Source organism: Patiria miniata, unplaced genomic scaffold (assembly GCF_015706575.1).
Source record: "Patiria miniata isolate m_02_andy unplaced genomic scaffold, ASM1570657v1 HiC_scaffold_22, whole genome shotgun sequence".
NCBI classification, from domain to species: domain Eukaryota; kingdom Metazoa; phylum Echinodermata; class Asteroidea; order Valvatida; family Asterinidae; genus Patiria; species Patiria miniata.
This window is the reverse complement of record NW_024037061.1, coordinates 11,864,078-11,877,338: the sequence shown is the minus strand read 5'-3', so window position 1 is coordinate 11,877,338 and position 13,261 is coordinate 11,864,078. Positions and strand designations below refer to the sequence as shown.

The window sequence follows — 13,261 nt, the reverse complement described above, 5'->3', positions numbered from 1 at the left end:
AGTTATAAAATACTGCAAAACACTCCAGCGCCGCATATCAATCACTGCAAGCAAATTTTAATCTGGCGCCCTCATTGTGCCACTTTTTACGCAGTTGCAGTTGGCAGTTTCGAATATCCGAATATTTGGTAAAATCAGTTTTGAGTAATGGAATACCAAATTATTCGGAAATGGACAACCCTGCTCCATCTTAAATTCTGTTCTTTGAGCGTCTTAATGAAACCTCAATAACTACTTTTCAAACAGAGTTACAATTGATGGATTCGCAAAGCATCTAAGCAGATACGCCCAGGAAGTAGGGGTAAAGAAAAGAACATCAGGGCTGGGTTGGATACCCGGGTACCCAATACCCGATCAGTAAATGGCAGTTACCCGATCCCATTTTTTTTTGGGGGGGGGGGGGGGTTATTACGTGAAACTACCTTTGTAGATACAGACACAACCCTTCTGAAAGGGAAACATAACAAAAGATGTCTTTCTGACCAATTAAGAAGACACAGAGAGTCTGCTGTGGTTTTATGTTGTAATTCAACTCTTCTTAGGGGTGGTGCGCGCGCCACTGTGCTCTCAGTGAGAAACACCTTACTTCAGGACTTGTTTATGTACATGGTTCTGCAGGTACCCTACCACTAGGGAAATGGGTACCAGATTTCAAACTTTTCCATAAAAACACAGCCCTAAATGAAATCAATCTTCTACCTCGTCCCTTTGCAGTTCACAGAGCAGAGCGACAAACTAGGAGCAGCCGAGACCAAGCTAGCCGAGGCCAACAACCTGATCGATGACCTGCGGTTTGACCTGAACCAGGCCCGGCAGCGAGCCCAGAAACTGGAGATCCTGCTAGAAGAGAGCTACACCAAGCTCAAGAATGCCACGCTGGTCCCCGGTCATATCTTTGGTGATGGATCGGCTGGCCTCTCCTCCAAACAGGTCAGAGCAGTAGACTGATCCCTTAAAGGGAAAATACAACATTTGCAAACATCAAAAAATAAAACTACCAAATCATTTTGAAATACCTTGCTGGACTGTTAGTGAATGACAGTGTAAAGCATCCTGTAAAATCATGGCACCTGGTATACTGTCATTTTCAAGAAAAGTGGTATTTTTGTATCAATTTCACAACGCTGATCGGCCGACCAGCGTTGGAAAAAACTGGCTTTTTTTCAAATACTGGCCCCAGTTGACCATCGCACTTGTTTGCAATCGATTACACACCTATGAACGGGTACAAGCCAGCTAGACTGGTTCCCTGACCTTACAATTCCCCAATGTAATAAGTAAACTGCTCTGTTTCTTCTTAAATGGAGTCAGGGAACCAGACTACAGGAAAATGATTGTTTTTCTTGGTTTTTATAGCATTTTCGAACCCAAAACCTCAAAAAAGTCAGTGTAACTATATTTGCTATATATTTCCAACCCCCCAATTCCATCCATTTCTGAAAATTACAGCAAAAGCAAATGATGTATATTCCCTTTAAGCTCAGCCTCTTGGTGTTTGACCAATCAGAGCCATGATTATTAATATGCGGATGATATCGAGCATAATGCAGGGCTCAATTATGCATGGCTGAACATAAACAATGCTGGGTATAGCCTACGAACTCAACGCAATGCATCCTCCAAAATCTACTGACACGTTTTGCCATGCAGCCTCAGTCCTCCAAAATCCTTCAAAACCGCGTGGAGGATTTTGGAGGATTGAGGTAGGTTAGGGCTAATTTTGTGACGATGGGTCATATTTAGATACCACAAAAATACGGCTGAATGCCCCACTGGTGTAACAAAGGTGTGGTATTCTGAAGTCCGGTCAATTTCTTTCTTCAGCATAAGAAGAACACTGAATTGGAGGAACTGATGAATGTTTTTTTCTTCTGATTTTCAGCTCCAGACGTTGGTCAATGAACTGGAGGAGCACAAGGAGCTGGCCAATGGCCGACTAGTAGAGCTGGAAAGACTACAAGAGAAGTACCAAGAAGTGGTCAAGGAGTCCGAGCAAACCAAGATGGATGTAAGCTCAGTTTGTATGTTGATCCTTCCCCTTATACCAAGGCTGCTGCCAGCAGTAATACATGGGAAGTGGCTTCAAGCAGCTTCCACAGGTGCATGCGTAATTGCAAAAAAACGTAGCCAAGGAGTTTGGATGTGGTTCAATAGAGCCAGAAATTAAAAGGTCACGCCGCGAGCTTCTGGAACCCTCGCGCGGCCTGCCTTTGGGCATTTTACGCTAGGTTGCCCTTCTCTTGCTACAATTTTTGGCAGAATGATTTTTAACCGCAACCACCCCAAGAAACACTCATGTTGGACTTTTATCTTGGTATTAAAATTGACGATAAATCATTTGGAGATGGGTAAAAACGAGTTTCATTTACGACCTTTCACATCTGGCATTTTCGTTCCTAGGTCTCCTTGTTCGTTCATGTTTGTTTTCACATCGCGTAATTGTCAGAACAAGAATGTATAACAGCACCAAGATTGACCTACCTACAGCCGATGGATTCTAGATTTAGTCTGGCTGGCACGAGTGCAGTCCTTATCAGCAGTCACTAGATTTTTTTCGTAAATGCTGTTGAGTCCTTAAGTTTATTGAAAAAAAAAATTGTAAACCCTAAAGACATCTTGGTCTTCTAATAACTTTCAGTTTTCACCTAATGCAGGCTTAGTAACACCCCGGTAATAGCCTCAAGTTGAGATCACAGGATTTAGTCATTTTTGTTTCTCCGTCCACACAGCTCCAGCGCCTACCAGACTCCATCGTCATGGAGAGGGCGCCCTATAAGAACCTGCAGTCACAGTTCTCGGTGCTGTACAAGGAAGCCCAGGAGATGAAGGCACAGTTTGAAGAAACGAGGAACCTCTTGCAACAAACCAAAGGAACCCACCTCAGACAGATGGAACAGATGGAGGTAAAATGCAACCCAGAACAGTTTAATGCCATTGTGGGAAAAACTTGAAAGGAATGTAATCGAAAACCTGAAAAGAAAATGAGCTCATTTCCACCATTTGGGCAGTATAATTTACTGTAGACCCTGCATGTTATTGCTGGCACAAAGGCAGAGGAATAGCCAGGGGGTGTTGAGTGTGGCAGAGTTCAATGGGATAGAGGTTTTAAAAGCCAAATCTGGACACTGATCGAAGCAAAAATCATCACAGCGAAAATGGTTTAAAGGGGACGAAAACTCTATTTTTGCAACGGGCGAACAAAGCCCTAGCTAGGCATCTGCACAGAGGGCTTCTTAGTGTGTAAATGAAAGGCTTTAATACTTACCCTGCCAGATGCAACACGTGCAACAGGTGTTAAAGTCTGTGGGACCTTGCTGCATTGAGCCATCAACACTGGTGGATAAACAGCCAATTCTGACTCCATGAGACCTAGTCCCATTGAACAATGCCACAGTTGTATCCTACTGCAGTTAGTGACCACAGTCTCTGAGGCATTTTGGCCTTGAGCTTTTTGGCCTGATGGATCTTGCTTCACTGGGCAGGCTTGTCATTTAGCGAGGTTTCTAGCCAGAATATTGAAGTTCCAAACTTTAGCACTTAGTTCTTTCTCATACACTTAAAACATTTTTTGATGAGGTTAGGCCCTACTTTCCAATCAGGTATTCTGTTCAATTTCTTGATGGCCAAAAATTTGCATCAACAATATACATGCCTTCCCGCAACCAGAGTCAATTCATATCAAAAGTAAGGTCACATGTAACAGTGTGAACAATGACAGAGCAATGCCTTTGTCATTGTTTATTTGAATAGCTTGTGACTTGACTTGAGACTTAAGTACCTGTGAGGACTTGACTACAGTTGTGTCCATAACAACTTTCGAGTTTCAGTGGGACACAAACTATTTTGCCAGGTCGTCAACAACTGTGAAGTCAAGATTGTTGTATGATGAAAATGTGCTGTTTCAATCTATTTTAGAGTGACGAGCTTGACTGCCAGAAAAAGCTCCGAACGGAAGTCATCCAGCTAGAAGACACTCTGTCTCAAGTGAGAAAAGAATACGAGATGCTGCGCATTGAGTTTGAGCAGAACCTTGCAGCCAATGAACAGGCAGGTCAGTTCAAATTAGCCAATTGCACCAGGGATCCGGTGAGCAAGTAACCAATAAAAACATGTGGGGTAACGAATATGTATTGAATTAACTGAATATTCATCATGGTACATGTTTATGTATGCTGGATCTGGTTTGTATTGGTTTTGCAGGGCCAATCAACCGAGAGTTGAGGCATTTGGTTTCCAGTTACCAGAGTCACAACACACAGCTGAAGGGGGAGATCAACCGCTACAGGCACAAACTCAAGGAGACACAGGCTGAAGTCATTAAAGTAAACTCCTTTCTAAAATGACATTTTTGATGGAATTTTTGATATATACACTGACCTGTTTAAAGATTTGTGTTCATAGATGCTGGAAAACTGAGAAAAACAATGCTGTTCTTGTAGTCTGGTTCTCTGACGCTATTTCAGTCAAAACGGAGCAATTTGTTAGGGGAATTGGGAAAACGGAGCAATTTATAGACATTAGGGGAATTGTCAGGTCAGGGAACCAGACTAGCTGGCTTGCACCTGTTTACAGATGTGTAACCGATTGCAAACAAATTGTGGACTAACTAAATATGGTAAATAGGGGGCAGTATTTCCAAAAAGTCAATCATTTTTTTTCATACAGTGGTCGGCCGACCATCTTTGGAAATTGATACAAAAAATGCACTTTTCTTGAAAATGACAGCACACTAGATGCCATGATTTCACAGGATGCTTGAGACTGTTTTTTCACTTACAGTCAAGTAAGGTATTTCATAAAAGTTTGGTTTTTTGATGTTTGCAAATGTTGTATATTACCTTTAAACAAACAAAAAAGATAAATATATCACCCTTTCCGTTTTCAGCTAAAAAATGAGATGGCTTCCCACAGCCACGGCAGCACCAGCAGCTCCTCGTCTAGCAGCAGCAGCGGCAGTCTGGACCGGAGGGAGGCCAGCCACGAGAAGGAACAGCTCCAGAAGCAACGTGAGGAGACCAGCGTGCACCACGAGGAGAGGCGAGACCCTCGGTTGGAGAAAGAGAAGGATGGAAGGAAGGAAGAGAAGAAGGACGGAAGCAAGGAGGCTGAGACGATCAAAGAACTCAGGGCCAATCTCAAGTAAGTCAGAAAAGAGATCGTTCACTGCAACTTTGTCCCCCTTATTTTCAAAAGCATTTCCAAGAGTAGCCCCTGGGAAGCAAAGTTGCTTCCTGTATCCTGATTCCATAGTGTGTTATGGGTATACATTACTTGGTGATTTTATTTCTAACGCGTATTACGTGTTGTAACGTTCATTGTGAATGATTGTGTCCACTCCTCAAAAATTATCCTCCCTTTTCCAGTTTGTTTATTCAGTGAAATCTCGAAAGTCAAACTCGGATAACTCAAAACTCAATAAAAATCAATAAAAAGAAGAAAAGTGAACCAAATAGCGTGTCCATTTCATAGCCAGACATAGCGAGTTACAGTGAAAGCTATTCATGTGCATACATGTACGTGATTGTAGAAAAATTGGGAACTTTGCTTAACTCGAACTCTAGATATCTCATATTTTGTATCCATTCCCTTGAGATTTGACTTATAGAGATTTCACCGTTGTAATATGTAGTGTAATACTGCACATTTGGATGGATAAAAATTTTAACATAACAAAAAAAAACTTTGTGTTTTCACATCCCACGCTGCGATGAATTGATTCCATATGTACCTGTGTCACCACATTGCAAAAAAACCCACTAAGTTTGAGCATGGCCAGGCACCACACTATTCCATACCTATTTTGCATGTGCAAGATTTTTGAGCGTGCAATTGATCCAGTACCAGGGTGAGAGAGCAGGTAGCGGGAGCATACTGCTCAGCACCATGGGAATGAGGTTGAGATCAAGGCTCCACTAACTGTTAGCAAGAAATTGTGAACAAGAAGTTGTTGCTAACTCATCCCTGGCCTCCCTGCTGTGCATTATGATGTGTGCAATTATTGGTCACCAGCAGTGCGACTAACCCCTGGTAGGCTGGTCCTGAATTAGACTTGCTTAACTATGGTTAAGTAGTGTAGGCTGGAGTAAAGTTGGTCAAACCATAGTTAACTATATTTCTTGTGGTCAAGCAGCTATAGTATTTGTGGTCAAACCATAGTTAACTATAGTTCTTGTTGTCAAACCATAGTTAACTATAGTTCTTGTGGTCAACCATGGTTAACTATTGTTCTTGTGGTCAAACCCTAGTGAACTATAGTTCTTGCTCAAACTTGCCCATCCTTGTCTTTTTTTTTCTCCAGACAAATGCATTATCTGTGTTTTGAATCGTTCTTCTTCTTTTTCCCCCTACAGAAAATCTCAGGAGAATCAGAAAGAGATGAAGCTCCTTCTTGACATGTACAAAGGTGCAGCCAAGGAGCAGAGAGATAAAGTACAGGTCAGTACATAAAGGTCATATGTAACAGCAGTATCAGGCAGGGTAGTGTGGGGTTGTACAGGAATTAACAGGTTCAGTTTCTTTGTTTTTCTAAAACAAATTCCAGCTGATGACAGCAGAGAGGCGGGCCCGGGCGGAGGTAGAGGAGTTGAAGTGTCGACTGCGTCACATTGAAGACAGGGAGAGGATGGAGAACCGTAAGCTTGCCGACGAAGAGGCCATCCGGAAGATACGCAACCTGGAGGAGACCATACACCAACTACAGAAGAAACTTGCCGATCGCAAACAGGTCCGCTTACCCACTTAATTGCTGGACAAATGAAATCCAGTGATTTAGACACTGGTCTAGTGTCTTGTGTATGACCCACAAATATGGGTTGTCAAAACTTTGGTTTCGTCTCCGCCTTGGCTTCCGGTGATTCCAAGCCTTTAATTTGGAGGATTCTGGCTCAATGTGGTCCATAGTCTGCTCCACAGACATCAACATAGTTAAAGATGTGTCCCCATGCTATTTTCAAGTTTTGCCTCTAAACATAGATTTATTTTTCCGGACTTTTGAAAATAACTTTTGAGTGAAATTGAATCCTGGTATCTTCCCAATGTTCAAAACAAGTGTATGCCATGATTTTACCAATTTTGTTAATTACCATTACCTATATATAATACTCAATTGTGAATGGTTATATTCATGGTTTACCCATTCCAAAATTGTTCATTTATAAAATCCCAGGAATAAGCCTCTGTACTAATGACGTCACACTTTGTTTACATGTGTGCTTTCCTATGGTGCTCAGTGGACCGTGGACCCCACTGGCTCCATAGGAAAGTGCACATGTAGGCTTATTGGTTTTTCACACTCTCTGCGCATCCGTATTGTAAATTAAGACTCTCTGCACTTAAACAGGCTTAAGTATTGTCCTATTTTTCTTTAAAGATTGTAAACATTTGCAGAAATTGACAGATAATTGTGTACTTTTCCTAATTCAGGAGGAGGAGGCGTTGCTATCAGAGATGGACGTGACTGGTCAAGCATTTGAAGACATGCAGGAACAGAACACAAGGTTACTACAACAGCTCCGAGAGAAAGATGACGCAAACTTCAAACTCATGTCTGAGGTGAGTAGACCGTTCAAAAACTGGCGGTCTATTACAATATCAAGTACTTTTCACTGAAACATTTGCTTAAACTTTTAACCCTAACCCCCTAGGCCCTTGTTGCTTACAACCATCCTCAATCCTCCAAAATCCTCCAAAATTTTTCAGCTCCGCCTAAATTTTTCAAAATTGTCAGACAGTCCTGCCTCAAAATGCATTCATCCTCAATCCTCCAAAATCCTCCTCATCCCAAAACTTTGCACTCGTGTTTAAATGAAGGATAACCAACGCCAAATCCTTCAAAATCATCAGACAGTCCTGCCTCAAAATGCATTCATCCTCAATCCTCCAAAATCCTCTTAGTGCTTCATTCACCATTCATCCTCAATCCTCCAAAATCCTCATGTGCTTCAATCACCATTCATCCTCAATCCTCCAGAATCCTCATTTGATTCAATCACCATTCATCCTCAATCCTCTAGAATCCTCCAAAACCGCCAGGAGGATTTTGGAGGAGTGAGGTGGGTTAGGGTTAAGATCCATTATTTTGTATGAATGCACATTCTTTGAAAGAAATATGATGTTATTCAAAAGATGAATTTGCTTCGGGGTGATGTAAATCAATATCAGGTTTTGCCCTTCACCGACGTATAAATACTGTATACTCAGTGTCTTACCTCCCGAGTGAAAATTGGAAAAAATCACTCGGGTGGGACTCGAACCCGTGACCGCCTGCTTTTTAGTGCAGACGTCTTACCACTCGATCACCGAGCTTGCGGGATCCATTGGCTGGCTCCAATCTGATGTTCATGTAACAGCTGGTACCGTAATTAAACTATTCATAAGATGAATTTGCATTGGGGTGATGTAAATCAATATTAGGTTTTGCCCTTCATGGGATGATTTTGTATCCTAAACCCAAAGCCTTCCAGACACAACACAGTGCAAAGGGTGTTGAAGTCTTTTGGACCTTGTTGCATTGGGCCATCAACACCAGTGCATAAACTACCATTTGAGACAATGGGAGGTGGTCCAATTGAGTAATATCATTGTTGTATCCTGCCGCACTCAGCAGCTACAGACCCTATGGCAGCCTGGCAAAGGAATGTTGGATCTAGACATGTTGGATCTTGTTATACATTATGCAGGCTTCCCATGTTGACAGGTATTGTATGTTGTTGCAGTGGGAAGAGTTTCTAGACGGTGGCAGCCTGGCATCGGAAGTCGGACATGTTGGATCTTGTTATACATTATACAGACTGCTCATGTTGACAGGTGTTGCATTTTGTTGGAGTGGGAAGCGTTTCTAGACAAAGTAACCTAGAGGATCAGGATATTGTGTTAAAGATGCCCAATTGAGGGGGTGAAGTATAAAGGTGGGTAGGGGGTACACTATTCAGCTACATTCGATGTCACCCTTGTTACTTTATTTTCTTTTAAACTATTATTTTTTCTTCACCATTTCAGAGAATCAAATGCAACCAGATCCACAAGCTCCTAAGAGAAGAGAAGGACGTCCTAGCTGACCAGGTCGCGACCTTGCAGACCCAGGTAGACGCCCAGAACCAGGTGGTCAGGAAACTGGAGGAGAAAGAGAGGATACTACAGAACAACCTGAGCACGATGGATAAGGAGATAACGCTGAGGCAGCAGTCGCTAGAGCTGAACAGGAGAAAGGTAGGCATGACTTGTGTCTTGTTCTTAGAGTGTTTGGTCTTGTCAACAAGCTGAGCTCTATGGATAAGGAGATAATGCTGAGGCAGCAGCCGCTGGAGCTGAACAGGAGAAAGGTAGGCTGGAATTGTGGCTTGACTTTAGCTTGGAAAACCCAGCTCTAAGGTTCATGACACGGGAATTTCACCATTTAGAGCTGGGACGATGTCCATGACTTAGCCAGCGGAGTTGACATTTTCCGAAAAAATAATTGCCCCTAAACACACCAAAACTTACGATTCAGATGGAAAGTGAAATTTGCCATTCTTTTCAAAGATCTCTCCTTACGTTTGTGCATACGTTAAACTTCCGATTCGTTTGAATGACAAGGCAGTGACATTGTTGTTCTTGTGTCCAGCAATTGACATGGTCCTGAAGCATCTAAAATGATAACGGACAGATATAGAGAATCTTTCGAGATCGAGCGCGAATTTGCGATGGCATAGATGATGATAATGCTAGACTGGTTCTCGTTTTGTAAAAACAAGTGCACTTTGGACGACAGTGATGAGTCAGGCCTGCCGTTATATATTCTGACCGCACCCATCATGAAGGGAACCAGTGGAGGACATACATCACGTGACAATGATATGCAGCAGCTTCGTCATGTTTTGGCATTGTCTATAGTTCATTGTGAAAAAAAGAGCATCAGTCACAATGTAAACAATCAACGACCAGTTTTGTTGGTGTTTCTTTGACAGGCTCTTGACAGCAGCCAATCCACAGCTGACCTCAAGATGCAGCTGGATAAGATAACGGGACGCATTGAGGAGCTCCAGAGACTGGTCAAGGAGAAGGCCAGTGCCGTGGAACAAGAGAACCACAAATTCCGCAGGGCGCAGGTAACGTCAAGTGGACATAATTCAGGGATGAAGTCGAGTCCATCACCAGGGGTGTGAAATCTCAGCTTTTTAGCTGATTTCAGCTTTTTTTGTTTTGGATTTCAGCTTTTTTCCCTCACTTGCTGTGTACAAAAGTATAGGAGATTTCCGAAATTCAGCTTTTTTTACACCTTCTTCAGCTGTTTTCAGCTATTTTTATCAGTGGTCACTCACACCCCTGCATCACAAGCCCAGTCACAAATAAATCACAAGTCCAACCACAAGTCAAGTCACAGGGAACAATGGATGAACAATAACAAAGGAATGCTTTTGTCAAAGCTCATTTGAAGAGCTTGCGATTTGAATTGGGAATGGAGGACTTGAAGTGGGTTTGTGATGGACTCAACTACATCTATGACAGATTTATCCATAGATAATGGAAGGAGTGTGTATACATGTATGCCACCAAACCTAGTTGAACATGTATGGCTCGGTGCACAAGTACCCCTTCAACGACCAGAAAAGGAGAGTTGGGGGAGACCTACAGGGTGTTTTCAAAACCTTTGCTTCGGATTCGGCTTCGGCTTCGCCTCGTACTTCCGAATCACTGAGAGGCAAACTAAACGAAAATATTCCAACTTTTGTCTTCATATCAACTGATTGAATGTTCCTGAAGCATAACAGGCACCAAAATGTAGCTGGAGTCCCCGAAGTCGGGGCCTAAAATGTCATTAAGCCGAAGACAAAGCCAAAGCCAGTCGTTTCGAAAACGCTCCTAGACTGGTTCCCGGTCCATCCACTGCATATTTCAAATGATCCAAAGTTATGAGGGTGGGGATTGTTATGGGAGTCCATTGCAAGTTATATTCGAACGTATTTGCACGCTGAGGACGTCTGACACTCACGCGAAGACGCTGTCGCTATAGCTTTGGCACATTCAGGAAGTTGTGCGCACTTTAAGTTACGCACACACTGTGTGCCCCGTCCAGGGGGTTCTCAAAAGTGGTAAAAACGTGCCCTCTTTTGTTGGCGCATGGAGCCCATAGCTGTAGAAATGACAGAGACCGACACAAGGTGTCCCCCCCCCCCCCCCCCCCCCCACTATTTGAAAATCAGGACTTCCTCCTCCCCCACCCCACATTTGGATTCCTAGCTGGAGAAACTGAGAGAGATGCAGTCACTATTTCTCCCCGTCTTTCAGAAACTTGCGACCCCAAATACAATTTAAGTCAAAAGAAATCTTCCAATTACTGTGTTTGATCAAGTGGATTGTTGCGAAACCTGATTGTGTCTGAAGGTTTATCTCCTGGACTTCAATCATTTTTATTTTCACATCATTTTGTTTAGGAGGAATCACAACATCTAAGGAGGAAAGTGGAGCGATACAAGAGAATGGAGCTGGCTAGCAGCACAGATGAGGTACTCATGGAGGAGATACGAACATACAAGGTGAATGAACAACTTCCAGTTGAAAGTGGTGTGAAGAAACTAATAGTGTAACATTTGTATTTTGATATTACAGACTTCATTTTTAATTCACCTAAAAAAAAAAATGATTTGGAATAAATATTTAGAAATGTGTAAAAAAAAAAAAAAAAAAATCAACTTTCTACTTTTTCTCATGTATGAACACAAGAATACTCAAAACTTTGTGAAGTTTTGGCCATGTCAGTTGCCCAATACCCAAAACTTTTCGAAAGGTTTGGGTATTTTTGTGTTCATACACAAAACTAACTTTCATCTGAAAGCACTTTAACCTGCAGCATTTTCACAGTGGAATACAGCCGAGTCACTACATACACATAGAGATGGAATTCAGGCGTCATACATCTTTCTCTTGTCTACGGAATCAATTGAATCAATTGAAGATTTCAATTCAATTCAATTCAATAATGGTTTGTTCATAAATACCCAAGGCAGATTACCAAGATCTATTTTTTCGAAAGCCCGTCACGTGGGTGGTTTTAAACCGCTGGCAAAACACCGCTGTGTTTTGCGCCAATTTCCATATAAGGAGATTTTTAGCACTATGCCCTTGAGGCACATACCATAGACATGGACAGAGGGGTGTTTCACAAAACATGAGGTAAAATTGTTGAACAAAATCTTAGTAAACTTGTGTTTTTTTACCCTTGCCTCCTGCTCAAGCCATTATCCGTATCCAGGCACCAAACACATATTCCCTTAAACATGTCTCACAGTTAAAAACAGAGGTGATCTTTTGGAACTGTGATGTTCATTTCATGTTTGTTTGTTTGTCCAATCAACTCCAGGAGCAACTGACGTGCCCGTGTTGCAAGAAGGGACGCAAGGACGTCGTCCTGACCAAATGTTACCACGTCTTCTGCTTTGAGTGCATCAAGACGCGGTACGAGACCAGACAGCGGAAGTGTCCCAAGTGCAATGCGGGCTTCGGAGCCAACGACTACCACCGCATCTGGTTATCGTAGTTCTTGGCCTTCTCAATTTTAATCTAATTTATTTCATTTGTGTTTGTGAAGCGCTTTCCGTGATGGTGTCAAGAAGTTGACAAGTTAAGACAATGATAGGTCCAAGGGTCAATTCAAGATAGGGTTTAAAGTCCGGTTTATAGTTGGTTGAGTGATGCACAATTATATTACATGTTGGTTATAGTTGTCGCTGAAGCACCAGCGACTAGTCGCTGAAGGACGCTGGCGATATTGCTGCAGAGTTCAAATAATTGAACTTTGACACGATCGCTGAGATCACTCATTGCTTTATCGTCACACTTCACAGCTGAATTGTGCACACATAGCAGGTATGATGCAATGTTTACAAACATCGTGCAGTGAATATAACCTGCCCCCAAAATAGGCCTAGGGTCCAGTGACCAAAAGTGTTGGACTTTCATCATCGGGCGACTCACTATAAACCAGCCTTAAGACTTGATATACAGTGAGTCCGTGTATCAGCTCCAAATGGTGCTCACTGGAGACGGCAAGTCAGTATATCAGCGCCAACAGCTTTGTCTATTCCATCTGAGGCCACATTTCCATATGTGATGCGATCAAGCTACATGGGTCGTTTGTCGGGAATTTTCATTTGGATATACAGGCCTAAATAGGGCCACTTCATCACATAACTTCATCACATCTCTTGGTGTTCCGACTTCCATAATTTTTGAACTAAAGATGGTACCAGCATGCATTTTTCACATGAGTAATGCTGAGGTTGTG

General features: G+C 42.5%; 1 protein-coding gene across 2 annotated transcripts in view; it reads left to right on the top strand.

Annotated features, from left to right (window-relative positions):
* The window catches only part of LOC119730273 (E3 ubiquitin-protein ligase BRE1B-like), an 18,111-nt gene extending 4,850 nt beyond the window's left edge, over positions 1 to 13,261 (top strand). For both annotated transcript variants that reach the window (XM_038203084.1, XM_038203083.1), the window contains exons 7-19: positions 715 to 930; positions 1,883 to 2,008; positions 2,730 to 2,903; positions 3,916 to 4,051; positions 4,201 to 4,322; positions 4,886 to 5,139; positions 6,351 to 6,435; positions 6,542 to 6,724; positions 7,423 to 7,551; positions 8,998 to 9,207; positions 9,945 to 10,085; positions 11,412 to 11,513; positions 12,338 to 13,261. In XM_038203084.1, the coding sequence (XP_038059012.1) occupies positions 715 to 930; positions 1,883 to 2,008; positions 2,730 to 2,903; positions 3,916 to 4,051; positions 4,201 to 4,322; positions 4,886 to 5,139; positions 6,351 to 6,435; positions 6,542 to 6,724; positions 7,423 to 7,551; positions 8,998 to 9,207; positions 9,945 to 10,085; positions 11,412 to 11,513; positions 12,338 to 12,514 (2,055 nt within the window). In that variant the 3' untranslated portion in view covers positions 12,515 to 13,261. The remainder of the gene's footprint in view (positions 1 to 714; positions 931 to 1,882; positions 2,009 to 2,729; positions 2,904 to 3,915; positions 4,052 to 4,200; positions 4,323 to 4,885; positions 5,140 to 6,350; positions 6,436 to 6,541; positions 6,725 to 7,422; positions 7,552 to 8,997; positions 9,208 to 9,944; positions 10,086 to 11,411; positions 11,514 to 12,337) is intronic.